Below are 18730 nucleotides of genomic sequence, written 5' to 3'. Positions count from 1 at the left end.
CACTACACATTCCCCATTTAAAAGGGGAGGGCAGCCCAATCTGGGTGTGAGGTAAGCAAGAAGCAGCCCTCCTGCAGCAGGGGAATAAGCAATTGGAAAATTATAAGAGATGTACCCATAGCTGCATTTTAACTGCATTTAATCGTCAGAGTAAAATTTTAAATGGCCATATTGTTTACTAAGTGTCATATGTTCACACATGTTTGGCATTTGGACACTTCTGAAGAACGTAACAAACAACAAAGCCTGACTAAAGAGGATCCCAAAGGAAGGCGCCAGGAAATTGTTATTATTACAATGGCCGGAGGATGGAAAGAATGTCGCGGCCTTGCCTGCACCCTCACCCGCCCCCACACTGCCACCACGGAGAGTATGCTTCAGGCATAGCTATTTCAATGCAGCTTTAACACTTTAACCAAATATGGGTGAAGCCCAGCTTTGAAACGTAGTGTTCTAAGAGTGTACTGACTCTGAATGCTCACCCATGCGTCACATCTTTGGAATGTTTGGGGAAAGGGTGCCAGACAAACCTGGCTCACAGTCTTCTGAAGTGTGTCCGTGTTTGGCAACCAAAGGCTGTTGAGAAAAAGACAGGTTGGTCCTGGATTGTTCTTTCCAGTGTGCTTACAATATGAATAGCAAGACCGTCATGGAGTACTGAATGAAAGTGACTAATTACACACAGCCTAAATGTTCAACAGTAGAGAACATGGCGTTAAATGATGGAATATTGAGGGTAAAATATTAGGCAATTAAAAATGTTTTCACAAGGGGCTTCCCTGGTGGCGCAGTGGTTGAGAGTCCGCCTGCCGATGCAGGGGACACGGGTTCGTGCCCCTGTCTGGGAAGATCCCACATGCCGCGGAGCGGCTGGGCCCGTGAGCCATGGTCGCTGAGCCTGCGCGTCCGGAGCCTGTGCTCCGCAACGGGAGAGGCCACAACAGTGAGAGGCCCACATACCGCACAAAAAAAAAAAAAAAAAAAAAATTCCAAATGCTTAGCCATTCAGCTCTCTTGACAAATAGTTCCTCATTATATTCACCCAGATACAACATAAATTCTTAACTATTTTGAAATAGATTTCAATTTAGGAAAAAACACAATAGCACATTTTATATAGTAAATAAACTTTATTTATCTGTTCTTCTGAGATGACATTGCCAACAGTCACAGATTTGCATACGATACAGTTATGTATTGACTATTTACAATTTACAGTAGTATTTTTTCCTCTGAAAAATATAAGTACAAAAGCTAAGTAAACAATGAGGTACTGCCATTTGGATTTATCATATGTCATAGCTTAAAGAACTAGTCTTTAGCAAATATTCAACAAATCAATCTGGATAAAATAGTCAATTAAATGCTCTAATATATCAGGAAAAAGTCCACTAAGTTCCACCTCAAAATGTATTGCACAAGTCTTTTAAAAAAATCACCCTAAAAATAAATAGGAAAGGCAAGCAGTTCTTTAAAAAGAGGGACAAAAAGAATGGAAGAAAGGAACATTAAATGAGCCCATAAATCAGGTTAAGTTATTCAAAGTATCTTTTAAACAACACAAAACTCTTCCCAACAGAAAAACTGAAGAATCCCCCCCCCAAAAAAACTATCACCGTTTCTCCACTGATATAATCTATTTTAAAGGCAGTCTGCAATCTTTCTGTGGCCAATGTCAGATTTTTCTTGGTCTTCTGGCTACATGAGGGGCCCTGAATAACGGCTTCGTTCTCTAAGAACAGCAAACGTGCACAGTTTTTCAGGCCTGCCCAGCATCACTCTCCCCACTTCTTCAAGATGAAGGCCGGAGCCATGACTGGAAAAGAAAAAGGGTTAGGATAAAGAAAGAAAGAAAATGACATATGTATACTACTATGTATAAAATAGATACCTAACAAGAACGTACTGTATACCACAGGGAGCTCTACTCAACGCTCTGTAGTGACCTAAATGGGAAGGAAATCTGAAAAAGAGGGGATATATGTATCTGTGTAACTGATTCACTTTGCTGTATACCTGAAACTAACACAACATTGTAAAGCAACTATACTCCAATAAAAATTTAAAAAGAAAGGAAGGAAGGAGGGAGGGAGGGAGGGAGGGAGAAAGGGAGGGAGAAAGAAAAACCTTTTAAAGCTAACTTTCGTGAGATTTATTTTTTCAAGTTAAAGTAAAATTATATCAAGATTATATTCTATGGTCTGAGGACTGAAGCAGAAATATTCTAAGTATTAAATCCTAAAGGAATCTTCTAAAAATTACTGTTCTTGGAATGACCTTTTAGTCAGCAGTCCTGGAAAGCAGTATTTTTAAGTGAAATCTGGAACTGCAACCTTTCAGCACATATTGAAGGCTACCAGGTCATGACTGGAGAAAGCCAGGAGTAAACGTGCTGACATGGCAGAATCTCACAAGAACACAGATTGGATTTAAGAGGACAAAAGTTTCTTCCTTTTTCCCTAATGTAATGATTTTTCTACATATTGCAGTTCTCCCAGGATGCCAGGCATGGTGGCAGAGGATAACAGCATTTTGGTGTGAAAAAGCTATGTATGCCTCGTGAAATTAACAAACTTAATTTTAAAACCGTAAGCTGCTATGAAACATGATGCTAAAACTTCCTAAAAAGGTTTCTCTAATTAAGATGCTAAAAGCCAGTGGTCAAATCAAGTATGAGGTTAAAAATGCATAAAAATAAAATACCAAAAAAGATTAGGTAATAGAGACAAACTTTTCAAATATATTTTAGTTCTAGAGAGAGTATCAAGGTCTTCTCAACTTGTAAATGAACAATATAATCCACCACTCGTGATCTATCTCCAAGAGTTTACTATTTATAAAACTTGTTCAACACTCATGTTAGTCCTAGATACGTAGAGAAGATAAGAAAAAGATCTCCTATGACATTTAAAACCCTTTGTCAGTTATTACTTTCAAACGTTAGCTTGCACTGTTGCAGGAAAAGAAGTTCACGCATGATTCAATAATGCTGCACAATGTCAATGTCATGAGAGACCCAAAAAAGGCTGGGAGAACTTTTCTAGTTCAAAAGAAACCTGAAGAACATGACGACAAAATGCGATGTGCAATCTTTCAATGGATCCTGGAATTTTAAAAATTATGAGACATTATTTGGAAAAATGGGAAAATGTGGATATTTACTATATATTAGATAAGAGCATTGTGTTAATATTAAATTTCCTGAGAGTCGTAACTGTATTGTATGTAGGAAAAGGCCCTTGTTCTTAAAGATACTTGGTAAAGTATTTAGTTTATGTTTGCAAGTAACTGTCAAATGCTTGCAAGCACCATGTTTGCAAGCAACTGTCAAACGTCACAGAGGGAAAAATATATATGGAGAGAAAGCAAGAGTGAGAGCAAGTGAGAAAATTTGGCAAAATGTTGATAACTGGTAAATGTAGGTGGAGGGTATATGGATGTTAACTGCACTATTTTTACAAATCTTGTTTGAAATTTTTCAAACTAAAAGCTGAGGAGACAATCAATCAACGGAAATGCTACAGAGTATACCTTTCAAGTGATAAATGATACTATTTAAATGCAATAACAAGCATGATACAGTATTTATAATATTATAAACAAAGGTAAATGTTACGACTTATTGAATTAGATTTGGGATTTACAAGACTAATGACAGTTTTAGATAATCACTAAGGCAACTGACATTAAAAATAAAAATGAGATTCAAATGTAGGCAGAAAGGATATTTAAAGCAAAAACGTTAAAAAATGGTATATATTAACATTTTAAAACTTGATACTGTTAGTTGAACACTAGCTTAATAATCAGAGAACCTTTAATTTAATTATAATTAAGTTCTATAGATTGTGATCCAGCTTATTTGTCACTTGTGAAAACTCTTGCAAAGTTTGAGGTAAAGACGTACCCTAAATTTTTAGGGGTGCTAAATCACACTAACAGCATGGATAATATGTGGAGGTGATGGGAGGGGTGTTTAAATGTGAGGACAGCCAACTGTGTCCAAACTTTTTAGATGCCTCCCCCTCATTGTAATAATATGTTAATTAAAAACAGCCACATTCAATTAGAGCAGGCTGCCTAAGGGTCTCCTCCTCAGGACAAATGTGCTACTTCGTTATACTGCATGATCCCAGGAAATAACAAAACTGCCATTTATTTTAAAACCAATTTTACTAGTGCTCATTATTTCAGATTAGCCTTGACTCTAAGAAGGCTTTACAATATTTTACATTCTGGATTCGTGAAATACATCACTTTTATCTAGAAAATGATTTTTCATTTTTCTCTCATAATCTTTATTAACATTCTTGAGAAATAAAAAACAAAAAGGAATGTAAAATACATAAAGATTTTTTTGGATTCTTTAGCAAAATTTCAAAGACCAATTCTGAAACTTTCAACTACTGTTGAAAGAACTATAATTTCCTAGAATTATGTAACATTTACTGGTGGTGATTATTAATCTATATATTATTAATCTATAAAGCAAAATTAACAGAAAATCCCTATATTAACCCATAGCATAATCATATTTTCATTAAACAAAAGAGCAAAAGAACTCCAGCATAATGGTTAGTATCATGCAATACATTTAATTTTTGCAGAAAAGACAAAAGACATATTTTTCTTCACTCACCACATGCTAACTAAGCACAGACTGACGGTTTACTCAGAAGATACCACTGCGAGGTGAAGTATACTACAAAGCCAGGAAGAAAAAAAGCTTATTGGATTAGTTTTAAGACAACATAACACAGAGATTATATGTGTATATGAACTTCAAAGGATTAAACAGAATGTACTTAAATTTTTCTCACATCTCCCCAAATCAAGGGAGGATAGGCTTAGGAATCTGTAATAGCTCCCTTCCATCCTAAGTAAATATAACACTATGTAGTGGAGATTTTACTTGGAACTTTAATTTAAAAGTTTAAACAACACAATTAAAGATGTACTTTACACCTTACGTACATATTTATATGCTAGACATAATTAAGTCATGATTATTTGATTTATAAAAGGATTTCTTTCATAATTCCATTAAAGCACACATTACAATTTGATTTACATAATTTCAATTTACCACCAAAAATCTGGGGGGAAATGTTGATGGATGTGAATATAGTGTGTCTATATGTTGAATCATCATTCCTAAAATATGTCTATTTTATCAATGAATAACTCTCGTATATCAACAGTATATCAGGAATGGTTTCAGGAATGATAACCCAAACCAAAGTTTCTATTCAAGGGGACCCAATATCCGCAAACACACTTTTACTATAGCAACCTCCTTAAATAAATCCTATGTCCTATTTAACATGGTCATAAACCAAGATTATTAATTAGCTTCCTGATTTGCTTTAAAACAGCATCAGCAAAAACAGCTGTTTATAAAATCTGAGTCTATTCTTAGTGTAACCAACCTCAGAAGCATCATTTTATTTATCTTTTATATTTAATGTACAGTTAGGAAGGAACAGCAAGATCAAAAGACAAAGTAGAAAATATCTGCAACACACAACACAATAAGGCTAACATCCTATTGGAAAACTGGCAAAAGCATGTGAAATATATGTATGCTCCCTGTGTCTATGCTTGTTAAGTACTGAAAAACTGAAACAATCTAAGTGTCCATGGATAGGAAATTGATGAACTCAGCTGTAGGACATCCATATAATCAACCAATCAAAGAATAAGGTAAATCAGTTTATAATGAGGTGGAATTATATAAAAATAAGTGAAAAAAGCAAGCCGTTGCATACTCTCATTTTTATAAAATAAAATACTTAAATGATAAAGGAATAATTATAAATACATAATTATAAAGCTGGGGGATGTTCACCACACCATTAGCAAACATGACCTTGGCAAGGTGGAGACAGCTGGGAGGCTGAAAATCATGAAGATCTCCCCTTCTATGTAATGTTTCTGAACTGTTTGCAATGTTTTTTCACAATGATCACATATCATGTAATTCTAACAATATCAAGAGGTAAAACCACTTTTAAGATAACAAATATATGTTTTACACGTGCAGTGTTTTTCACTATGCATCATTTTTATGTGCATTTGTTTCTTGAATCCACCTTGCATGCATCTACTGAGACCACGCAAACGGAAAGGTAAACCTCAACTAGAATGGAGAACTTTTATACCTAACAATGCTGAAAAGTTCTGACGATTTTATTAATCTGGAAGAGATTTTTAAAATTTCAGCCAAAAGGAGAGAAGTCAGAAACATTAACTTAAGTACAAGACTGGTCTAGGGTAAGGACTGGTCAAGAACTTGACACAACACAAAGGATCAGCATGAAAGCAAAGCAATAACAAAGTCAACAGAAGATCAATCTTTAAAAATGACTAGAGTGGATGAGAAATGAAAACATGCCTAATCTTTCTCATCAGAATAGAACAATTTTCTTTTAATGGAGTCATCAAGAAAATAGCCATCCAGTTTAAACGTGTCATTAAGTTTGCTAACATTCTAAAGAGAAAAGTATATTCCTAGAAACACATTTTAAAAGAGATTTCTATATAACAAAAGAACCTCTCAATTCCAAGAGATGATTTAGCACCTGATTAAAATAAACTTTCTTACTGTAGTTATCCTAAATAAATAACACTCTCTTTAAAAAAAAAAAAGTCTGATGGTGTACTTCCAGGGCAGTCTTATTCAATTAGACAAGCTAAAGACTTCCGTATTGGGACTTCCCTGGTGGCGCGGTGGTTAAGAATCTGCCTGCCAATGCAGGGAACACGGGTTCGAGCCCTGTTCCAGGAAGATCCCACATGCCCTGGAGCAACTAAGCTCGTGCGCCACGACTACTGAGCCTGCGTTCTAGAGCCCGAGTGCCACAACTGCTGAGCCCACATGCCGCAACTACTGAAGCCTGTGTGCCTAGAGCTCGTGCTCCACAACAAAAGAAGCCACCGCAATGAGAAGCCCATGCACCGCAACAAAGAGTAGCCCCCTCCCCGCTCGCCAAAACCAGAGAAAGCCCGCGTGCAGCAACAAAGACCCCACATAGCCAAAAATAAATAAAATTAATTAAAAAAAAAAAAAAAAAGACTTTCGTATTCACTCTTGCTCCCGCCCTGAAACTCAAACATCCAGTCTACTCTTGCCATTTACACTACCTAAACCATCACAAACCAGGCACAATAAGCTAAAAACTGAGAGGCGGGAAGAGGCTGCTCTAGGGAACACAAAGGTATGTGCATTTGGTATGTGCACTTTCTGTAACTTCTGCCTGCTGCATGTAAGACAATTTTTTCCCACTTGAATGAAATCTAAAACTTTAAAATTTACAACTAACTTAATACTTTAGAGGAAAAGAAACCTTAGAGATAGAATAATCCAACATACTTGTTTTAGCAATAAGGGCCAGAAATATGCAAAAGGTTTGCTCAAAGTTACACAGGGGCTGAGCTGTTGAGGGCTAGCTCTCACCAAGCAAAGCTGCATGTGGTGGCACTCAGAGGTGCTGAAACTGGAGATGGGACATGTTTTGAGCTGGTTTCATTCCTATAAAGTGACCTGACTGTTGTAGTGAGGTCTTTCATGGTTTATCTTACACACATTATTGGTTAACCTTTCCAAGTCTCACCTTCTAGGAAAGACTTGTTCTACTCATCACTACATGTGGCTCAGGAACCACCACCACCAGCCCCACCGTGATCACAAAACCCCAGTGCGGGCACTATACGTACTTTGGTTCTTCAACAATCCTAACAAGATAACGTTAGCTTTGTGAAGAAACAGAGGCTCTGAGACTTGTGTGTGCACTTTCTTTAACTTCTACCTGCTGCATAGAAGATAATTTTTTCCCACTTGCAAGAAATCTAAAACTTTAAAATTTATAACTAATTTAATACTTTAGAGGAAAAGGAACCTTAGAGATAGAATAATCCAACATACTTTTGTGAAGAAACAGAGGCTCTGAGACTTGTCAAATGAAGGACTAGTATTCCTTCTCTACACATTGTGACCCTCAAATAAACCAGACTTTACTTATGCTCTATAATTTACTCTTACTTGACAGATAATGGTTTCTCATCTATGAAATACATTCTTCAAATTAGGTTAAACTCTGAAACCACTTGTTAAATAATAACTGTTGTATTCTGTAGTGGGGTTTTTCAAATAAAAAGTATAAAAGTCACTAAGGAGAGGGGAGATACGGTAAAGAGGGGACATACTGAAAAATACCTTACCAGCAGTCATGGACAGTTTTCGATCAATGCCACAAAGCAAACATATAATCATTAGGGTCATAAAGCAAAGTTTTTAGAAAGTATTCCTCCTCTCATACCTGTTAAATAATGTAAATGCTGACGTGGCTGCACACTCTCAGCAAAACGTGCAATCCACTCTCTCTCAAGCATCCCAAATACTAACGGACAGGGGAGGGAGCTCTGCAATATGACGGGGTTTGTTTGGTTTACTTATACCAGCTTTGTAGCCCCCAAACCTACAATAACAAAATAGTCAATACTGTTGATTTTTAATAGAGGGGAAACTGTAGCTGCGGTTACAACAAATTACAGAAATGGTCCATCTGGAACATATATTTAAAACTAATGTGACTAAATAGCTTTTAAACAATTATTTAATAAAACCCTAAAAAGCTCTGCTTTCTACACATATAGGTATCTTTCTATTGGATACTTCCATAGAAAAAGAGAAGTCACTATTCTTAGCAGTGTTTTGCTCTAATCAGCTACAGTTCATTGGGGTATGAAACAAGTTATAATTTCTTTAGGAGGCTTGTTCAAAGACAATGATTCTTACCACTTATTTTATGAATGACAGCAATCTTGAGGCAAATGTGACTTATGTTTCAACTTTCTCAATCAACAGTAATCTTAATTTTCCATCAAATAAGGAAACAATCATGAGTCACTCTATCTTGTACCAAAAATCTCTTTATGCTGACAAAAGGTGACTCAAATTGATAAGTCATCTTTGGGATCTCCCTCACTTCATGCTCACTATAACTTAGTTCATCTTTCCTAAGCATCTATTTTTATTATTTGAATTACATTACTTAAGCATATCTTTTATTCATGTATGAATGAAGATGCTACCCCTTCCCCTTAAAATTAAAGGTTCCACAAGGGCAACAATCATATCGTCCATGTCTTCAATTTTCCTACATTTGCCATAACAAGTAAGATGTTACAGAAAAAAAACAAACAAACTTTTTGGCCAACCCAACAGAAGAGAAGTAGGTGACTGTCAACTGAACTCATTCATTAAGCAAAAGATAATGATGGATGAGACTCTGCTTAAAATAGTAGTAGAAAAAAAAAAAGTAGTGGAAAGAGTGGGACTTTCTTTCTGGGCAGGTCAGCCTCTGGGATAAAGAAGGATTATTTCAGGAAGTCAGTCACCACTTCATCCCTATCTAGAATGAATACCATTTTATTCACAAAAGAAGAGTGTAAAGCTTTTCAAAGATTTCTTTTTAACTAAACTTAAGAGGGCTTCCCTGGTGGCGCAGTGGTTGAAAGTCCGCCTGCCGATGCAGGGGACACGGGATCGTGCCCCAGTCCGGGAAGATCCCACATGCCACGGAGCGGCTGGGCCTGTGAGCCATGGCCACTGAGCCTGCGTGTCTGGAGCCTGTGCTCCGCAACGGGAGAGGCCGCAACAGTGAGAGGCCCGCGTACCGCAAAAAAAAAAAAAACCTTAAGAAAGAAACTTTTCCATCCACCTTAAAAGGTTTTTAGATGGTTCACTATTTACATGTAATCAATTCGATTAGTTTCCTTCAAGACAAACCAATCTAAGGCTGTATGTGTGTGGGGGGGTGAGGGGGAATGTTTCCTACCACATTTGCCAAAGCAGTGACTTAGGATGAGTCTATACTATATTCTAAATCCCGACAAAATGTAGCCCAAGAGTAAGATGAGAGGTTGGCTATATCCCAACATCAAGATAAAAAAGAGGCTACAGGAGAATGAATAAAGATAATAAAAGCTTTCTATTTACATCCATCATTTTAAAATATTTTCTTAAACTGGACTATAATGACAGAATTGTGTCAACGGGCTCAAACTGCATTGGAGATTTTTATTTTCACAAAGACACAGTTGTTTACTCAGTGAAGAGGAAAACCACTCTGAGTGGACTATAGATTATAGAATTGGATGTTTTGCTATAATTTAAAACAACATTCTCTCTACTGATGAAGGGCATACATTATAGTTACATACTTCCTTATCAAAAATATCTATAACCAGAAATAACTACAGAGGTATGACAATATTTTTCAGACCACTAGATACCATGGAGAAATGCTTCACCAAAAAAAACAAAGGCTAACCAAAATAACTGCAACTGTCCCAGAAAATATACAATAGGCAAATAATACAGTATACAATGGAGTATTGAGACAAAAGTCAGGGATGCTGGGATGACTTTAGAGGAAGCCAGAAAGAGGTCAGAACATGCAATGGGTCAAAGGAGAGGAACTTCATAGATGGCTGATAAGCGCTGGGGTTATTTAGCCTGGAAGGTAAAAGCCCTCCATCCAGGCCATCTGTGGGTTCTTGGTTGAGTTCCATGGGTTAGAACCAGAACAGATTGGTGACCACAATAGAAAGGGAGACTTGGGATCAAGATAAGCCAGAATTTTTGTAAGAAACATACAGTCTGTAGAGATAAGATAGGATTTTTTTTTTTTTTTTTTTTTTTGCGGTACGCGGGCCTCTCACCGCTGTGGCCTCTCCCGTTGCGGAGCACAGGCTCTGGACGCGCAGGCTCAGCGGCCACAGCTCACGGGCCCAGCCGCTCCGCGGCATGTGGGATCCTCCCGGACCGGGGCACGAACCCGTGTCCCCTGCATTGGCAGGCGGACTCTCAACCACTGCGCCACCAGGGAAGCCCAAGATAGGATTCTTAAGGGTAATTACTTATTGACTTAGTCCTTCTTACTGGAGATACTCAGACATGGGCTAACCCATCACTAAAGAGTAGATCTTTGTTTGATTTAAATAGGAGAGTGAAAAAAACAGCAGTACTGGGATCATGAAATAGGTAAAGAAATTGGGGGAAAGATGTGGAAGAGCTACAGGCTATTAGCAAGACAAGAAAAGGAAGCAGAAAGAGACAGCTAAGGGCCAGACAGGAAAACAGCACAAATTTCATACTATGCTTAGAATGGATCTTCTTACTGTATTATTGGTTCAGCACAAAAAGAAGTTAGGCAAAGGGAATTTTGCATAATTTATGAAGTGTGTGTTTGTTTCATTTCAGTCACAGCTGACTTGACACAAAGGTTTCTAAGAATTCAGTTATCTACATTTCCCTTGCAGGGTATATGTCAAAAGCTCAAAAAATGCTTAAACTCTTATATCAGAATTATTGTATTTAGAAATCAAGTGAAGTAGAATAAGGAATTGTAATCTACAAAACACCTAACATCATGATATCATTCGGTTTAAAAACTTATTACTGGATATACCAGAACAAATGCCTTTTCCATCCTTCCCATAAAGAGCCCAAGTTCCAGAAATCTCATATAGCACATACTGGTGTCAACCTCATATATACTATTAAATAAGACTGTTCTTTCCTTGAGAGCATCCATTCAGATCTGCCCTCAGTTTAATTTTCTTAATGTAGTTTCACTCTCATTTTTCAGGCTATAGTACAATAAAGATGAAAACTTTTAAATTTCTCTTACCAACTCAAAGTCTCTGTAAATGAGACAGAATGTAAACAGATGAGATAAAGTTGTCTTCTATCTGTAGCCTATTCTTTAAGCTTACCATGAGCCGAGCATCTTCTCTTTCCAAAATTTTCTGAGTCTGATCATCAGGGAACTTCAGTACAGTGGTTATAACCTTTGCCATGGTCTACAAAAAAGACAAGAGACGATCACTAGACAGTGGAGCAGATGGGTCTCACCCCATTCTGGCATGTTCTGCTGGTGGAATTCTTTAGTGCTCTCAATGGAAGCCACAACCAAAGAAGTATGATGTGAAGGTACTGGTCAAGGAAATAACAGCCAATGCTAGAATTTCAATTTGAAAGGATCCCTCACAAGGTCTGGGTTGATATTATTTTAAGAAGATGTATTTACAATAGCACGAAGCTATATACAGTTCTAATGCTCTTGGCCCTCTGTCTTATTAAAATGAAACTTTATTACTCATTCATTTTATAAGGCTTTTTATTTGTAGAAATCTACCTAGTAAGTGATGTATTGCCAAAACATATGCTCTAAACAATCAGATTTAGAGACTCCCAAGTTCAGCTTGAACTAAATCACATCATATATCTCATAAACACGGGCTACTGCATGAACATGAACATGCTTATAGGTATTTTTTAATACATGCAGCACATCAGCCTAATAGAAATACAAATTACATTTTAAATAAACACAAGATGTTTTGTTTGGTAGAAAACAGGATGAATCAAAACATTACACATGGTGGCTTGCAAACAAGATCATAAACTGTGCAGATCTCAATAAATATACCGTAAGTCAGACTGTCACCCATAAGCTCGTGGAAAATTCTCCTCAAAGGTTGAAATTCCCTATTTTGTATCAAGATGAGATGGTTTGAGGGAGACAGAGAGGAAAGAAGATACCACTTATGAAATAAGTAGGATAACAAGTTCAGTGCTTACATACAAATTCAGGTACTAGTGCTCTCCTGAGGATTAGTAGTAGTACTACTTACTGTAGTGCTACAGAGGATGGAAGGCTCACCAGAAAGCTGACTCTAACATTCTTTGCTCATAGTTACAAGACTGTGTGTGTGTATGGCAGGGCGGGGAAGAATGTGTGACTACAGAAGGTCACTGAGCAAAAGATGACATAATAGAGTTAACTAAAATTTTAGGAACACACATCATTAGAAAAAAAGTATAATTATTTCCAGGAAGGAAAAGAACTAACATTTTAAAAAATTCTTATTATGTGCTAAGCCTAGGCAAGGCACTTTACATATTTCTAATACTTATTTCAACTAGCAGATCAACTAATACTATTCCTCAACCACAAACCCCACAAAGAGCAAGATTTTAGTTTCAGCCCTCCTTCCTTCCTCATCCTTTAAATTGTATTGCCTAGATAGAACAGAATCTTCTGTGCTAAACTGAAGTCTAGAAACCAAGCGTGTATGTAGCATGAAATGGGAAGAGAAATATGAAATAGCAACTATTTCAATATTCCTTTTATTAGCACTCTGGAAATTTTAAATGGTTTCTGGTATACTATCTATGAAGACTGTTTTTAGGAAGTACCAAAAATCTAAAATTCAGGGATTCACAATTATAGGGAACATTTCTTTAATTTCAATAGCTTAACAAGTTCAGAAACCCAAAATCCCATTTATATTCACTATGAAACTGCATAGTGCACATCAAGGCACAAACATGTCTGTCAAAACAAAAACAAAACAAAACAAAAAATAAATCCAAATGTGGCTAGTTGCCTCTTCACACTTCTAGACAATGTTAAATGGGAAACCCACCTCTAAATTCATCACTGATGCAGCATGTGCAGTTGATTACCTAGTAAAGACTTAAAAGCTCTTCCCTGGCTTGTCAGAAAACACTTTAATGGAAAGCCCAGGCTCTCTGTAGAATCTTGGGAAAGAAATCAGACTGTCTACTCTACATTGTCTACATACAATATCCTTAGGTCCTGGGAAGTAAGGAAAAGTTCAAATGAGCCACCTGGTTTAGAAGTGGCCTCTGCTGCCATGTTTTCTTTAGGGAGAGTCAGTAAAGGGTAGAATGAGAAACACTTTCTATTGAAAAGGAGAACAGGCTGAATTTAAGCATCAAAAATAGCACGGAGGCTCAAAACCCAAGAAAAAGAAAGTGCAAGGACAGAAGAAAGAAGGGGAGTTTACTTAACTTCGTACTATAAGAATGTGTATCACATACGTGGTCTTAAAAAAAAATCATCTGCCTCATCAAATAGGGAACACTGTGTGCAAAAGCAGATGAAGAAAGACAGGTGGGATGACATACAGATCCTACTGGGCAAGAAACAACGGCACATGGTGATCAAATCACAAAGGCCACAATATACTCTGGCTTGTTCTAAAACCACAACCTGGTCTCCATTTCAAATTCTTTGTGAATGTATGGAAATTAGGCAAATCAACAAATGTCTAAAAATAGCTCTGATTCTGTCAACCCCTGCTCAAAAAACTTCAGGGCTGCCCCCCAACAACCTACAGGTAAAACTCTTGAGAACACTCCAGGCCCTCCACACCCTGCAGCCCTAAGCAGAGTCACTTCCACCTCATAGAGCTGGTATTTTAGTTGGAGCAGCCTACTTGTCATTCCAAAGCCCACACTCAATTTCCTGTCTTGGACTTTCTGTCTGGACTTTCCTCCTGTCTGAGCTCATCTATCAAAATCTCTGCCCCCTTGTAAAGGCCTGTATATACATCTCCTTCTCCATGATGTCCTTGACCTTCCCACAAGTAAACATGAGGACACTGTGCTACGGTCTGCATCACACTGCGCTTAGTAAACAGCTCCACTTTCTCACTATACAGTAAACACCTTAAAGTTAGGGATGGTGTCAATTTTCATCTCCTTATCCATCATGGTGATAAACAAAGGACCACATACAGTAAGTGCTCAATAAATATGAAGTATATTAAACTGAATATCTACTGCCAATTTTCAATATTGACTTATAAAATGTGATGGCAGAATAAAAGACTACTCAGTCTTGGTAACCAGAAAAGCACACTGAGTGCTGAAGATAAAGAGAGCCGCCTCAACACAGATTCCCAGCCATGTGTTAGCTGGGGCTGCCCATGCCTCAAGAGCATCCCTTCTAGCTGTCTCCCAAGTCACAGCCTAGGAGGAAATGCAGAGCCCTGAGACCTGGCTGAACTGGTACCACCCCAGAACGTATCTCATGCTGGGCTGGGCCTTTCTCCAGGACTCAAACTCTGTAGGGATCTCACCCCATACAGGCTCACAACATCCAGAAGATACAGGCTGAGGCAGTCACACTCTCTTCATTTTGCAGATCGAGAAATGACTAAATAATTTATTTAGCAACAACTCTGGGATGATAGCTTTAGACTCAACGAATAAACCAGAGTAGCTGAAGTTCCTGAAAGGCTATTTTTCATAAAGAAATGCTTTTCCCCCTTCCCTGCAATAACAAGGTAACTTTAAACTATCTACCCCACCTCAAATACAGGCTGCTATCCAATCAGGGCATAGTAAGAGAAAGTTACATTTCATTGGCTTTGTTTTTTAAAGATAAGGAGAAAATGAGTTTTAGTTAGCCTCTGAATTAAAAAAAAAAAAAGTCCTTAAGAATAAAAGGTACTGAATTACTGTGAATTAATATATCCCGCCTATGATTCATGTTCAGGATCACACTAGATATTACTTTAATTTGAACTATCTGATACAGTGAAATTAGACTTCTATAGTGTCAAGGATTCAAACGACTTCCAGCCCTATAGCTCCTGGTGTTTAGCTGAATCTACGATTCATAACAACCTCTTTTTTTTAAAATAAATTTATTTTATTTATTTATTTGGCTGTGTTGGGTCTACGTTGCTGCGTGTGGGCTTCTCTCTAGTTGCGGCAAGTGGGGGCTACTCTTTGTTGTGGTGCACGGGCTTCTCACTGTGGTGGCTTCTCTTGCTGCGGAGCATGGGCTCCAGGCGCGTGGGCTTCGGTAGTTGGGGCACATGGGCTCAGCAGTTGTGGCTCGTGGGCTCTAGAGCACAGGCTCAGTAGTTGTGGCGCACGGGCTTAGTTGCTTCGCGGCATGTGGGATCTTCCCGGACCAGGGCTCGAACCCATGTCCCTTGCATTGGCAGGTGGATTCTTAACCACTGCGCCACCAGGGAAGTCCCCATAACATTCTTAAGAGATTTCATGTCCTAATTTTTAGGTCTTAAATATATTTACCAAATCAATTCCTGAACTGGTTTAGCACTCAGTAACCCCCACAGACCCATAAATTAAAACACTGATAATTTCTTAGAAAACTCATTATCCCATTCTCAGCCAACATATAAGGACAATGTAAAAGTTCATGACGGTAAAAAGTTGAAACAATATCAGAAACAGAAATTGCTTCAAATGAAGAACTTTGAGAAAAGGCTCATGAATTTCCCTAAATGCAATCAATTCAATTAAAGATATATTTACAAAATGTCTGATATAAGGCTCTTTTAAAAACACTGCTGGGGATACAAATAACAGTAAGACAAGACTCTATACTCAAGGACTTTATAATAAATTTAACATTCTAGAAAACAAATTAACCAAGCATTATTACTTACACAGTGTGGTTATTTTTAAACGGTTAGTATTCCATATGTGCAAGAGTAACTTTCTTACAGTGACTAAAGTAAAATATTTCTAAATATCCCTACATAGTCATTCTTAATTAGGACCATTTCCAATACTAGCCATGCTATCCTCACGTCTCCATGAAATAGTCTCCATCTATTCTCCTACCTTTAAGATTTGAAGTCAAAAGAACAGTCACATGCTTCACAGAGTATTAAGTTAATGAAATTTTTGTTTTTATTTTTTAGCATCATCCACCAGTATTTTCTAAATTAATATTTTATAAATGTGACAAATATAAGCAAGATCTGCCAATTCACTTTTGCAAACAAAGAGCAATAACACAATTACCTATTGCCTACTATCAGCATGTATGGTCTGCTAATAGTAAACATACAACATCAATATGTGTATTAAAAATGGGACATATTTCCTTTTAAATTAAACCACATGCCAAATCACCAGACATGATTTATACCTTAGTCTCACGACCCATCATATACTCAAAAAGCACTTTTCGCAAATACTCAAACTCAGTAGGTTCTCCAAAGAGCGAGACATCAGTATGGTACAAACTGCGACCTGTCAAATAAAAAAAAAAAAACAGATCAAACTGTAAAGACAAAACCAGATAAGCGGGCTTCCCTGGTGGTGCAGTGGTTGAGAGTCCGCCTGCCGATGCAGGGGACGTGGGTTCGTGCCCCGGTCCGGGAGGATCCCACGTGTGGCAGGGCGGCTGGGCCCGTGAGCCATGGCCGCTGAGCCTGCACGTCCAGGGCCTGTGCTCTGCAACGGGAGAGGCCGCAGCAGTGAGAGGCCCGCGTACCGCAAAAAAAAAAAAAAAAAAAAAAAACCCAGATAAGCTACTTATTACTTAGAAAAAGACAAACTAAAAGACAATCAAAGGAACAAAGAGAGAGGCATCACTCTTGTATTAACTGTGTTATATTGTAAGTATTGTACTGCATTACATTACATATACACTAAGCATTCCAGTTGGTATTTTTCCCTTGGAAGAGAAAACAAGAATTATTATAGCAATTTTATTTCTCACATTCCCCCCATCCTCAAACTTCTTCTTCATCTTTCTGGCATGGCAATTTAAAAAGACTAGACCTGTGGGCTTCCCTGGTGGCACAGTGGGTAGAGTCCGCCTGCCGATGCAGGGAACACGGGTTCGTCCCCCGGTCCAGGAAGATCCCACATGCCGCAGAGCGCCTGGGCCTGTGAGCCATGGCCGCTGAGCCTGTGCTCCTCAACAGGAGAGGCCACAACAGTGAGAGGCCCGCGTACCACCAAAAAAAAAAAAGACTAGACCTAGGGAATACAAAGATTCCTCAGAACTGGTATTTCTTTCCTAAATATTATGTGGTTGGCTTCAGATATCCTACAATGACTAAAATGATCATTTTTATTTTGTTTAAGAATTTAGTAACTCAGAATAGTATTCTAGATTTTCTAGTATTCCAAACCTGAAAGCACTGAAGTTTAAATCAAGTTTTCTAAACAGTTCTGAAACACAAGGTAGATAAAATAACTTGAAAATGCATGAAATAATAATGCCAATATAGTGGTTTTCAGATACTTTGATTCAACATCTTAAAAAGACTGTCATATAATTTACAGTTCATCTATTAATCAAGCTCCATTTCAATCTAAAACTAAAGAATAAATACAGTTCAGGTATATGAAGTCACACTGTGACAAACTTTAATTTGAATAAATTCAAAATTATGCATTATGTGAAGTCTATACTTGCATCCACTTCCAGAAGTATGGCACACTAGGTAATCTGAAAAGCCTCCTGCACCAAGAAACATCTAAAAGCATAGCAAAGAGATTAATAAGCCAATTCAAACAGACTGCTTGGATTGTTGACAGGATTAGATGAGTTGATAGACAAAATGTGTTTTATAACAGCGCCTGATACTTAGTATTATATATGTGTCAGTTATTTTAAAAACTGTACATATGTGTTCATTTTACAATTTAAAACTGAGAAAAAAGGAAAATTAAGTATGAAATTCTTAAGTTGAAACTAAAAAAAAAAAAAAGAATCAATACTATTCCCTATGCACGGCTGGGCACTGATTTAGCAGTTCTGTGCTAAGAATCACATATGTTGACTTAGCTATGGCAAACAGTCTTTGTAGCAGGAATTTTCTCTGCAATGAGCCATAGGAAACTCCCAAGTTGGTTTTCTCTTCTTTTTGAAGTGTGTTTTGGAAAGAATCTAAAGAAAGTCCTTGTTTAATTAAAAACTGTATAGTGTCTTATGTTATTTCACAACAGTAAGAGCTTTCAAAAACACAAAAGAATGTGAAATGGTTTAGATTCATGTCCCAGTGCCTTCCATGAAAAAGCAGAAAGGTTTACAAAACATTTAGCAAAATAAAGCTATTCTTAATGCAGTGAGGC

The 18730-nt window shown here is 37.5% G+C and overlaps 1 protein-coding gene across 4 annotated transcripts in view; it reads right to left on the bottom strand.

Annotated features, from left to right (window-relative positions):
* Positions 1 to 18730, bottom strand: part of GOLGA4 (golgin A4) — a 113843-nt gene that overhangs the window by 6785 nt on the left and 88328 nt on the right. For 2 of the 4 annotated variants that reach the window (XM_029243979.1, XM_029243981.1), the window contains 4 exons: positions 16791 to 16894; positions 11782 to 11868; positions 4640 to 4702; positions 1116 to 1816 (listed from right to left, as the gene is read on the bottom strand). In XM_029243979.1, coding sequence (XP_029099812.1) covers positions 4673 to 4702; positions 11782 to 11868; positions 16791 to 16894 — 221 coding nt within the window. In that variant the 3' untranslated portion in view covers positions 1116 to 1816; positions 4640 to 4672. Of the gene's footprint in view, positions 1 to 482; positions 577 to 1112; positions 1817 to 4639; positions 4703 to 11781; positions 11869 to 16790; positions 16895 to 18730 lie in introns of those variants that run through there. The other 2 variants (XR_003796798.1, XM_029243980.1) reach the window with 2 other exon arrangements.

The sequence above is a fragment of the Monodon monoceros genome, unplaced genomic scaffold, assembly GCF_005190385.1.
Source record: "Monodon monoceros isolate NGI ecotype Baffin Bay Population unplaced genomic scaffold, NGI_Narwhal_1 Super_Scaffold_3, whole genome shotgun sequence".
NCBI lineage: Eukaryota > Metazoa > Chordata > Mammalia > Artiodactyla > Monodontidae > Monodon > Monodon monoceros.
This window is presented reverse-complemented; position numbering and strand designations above follow the sequence as displayed.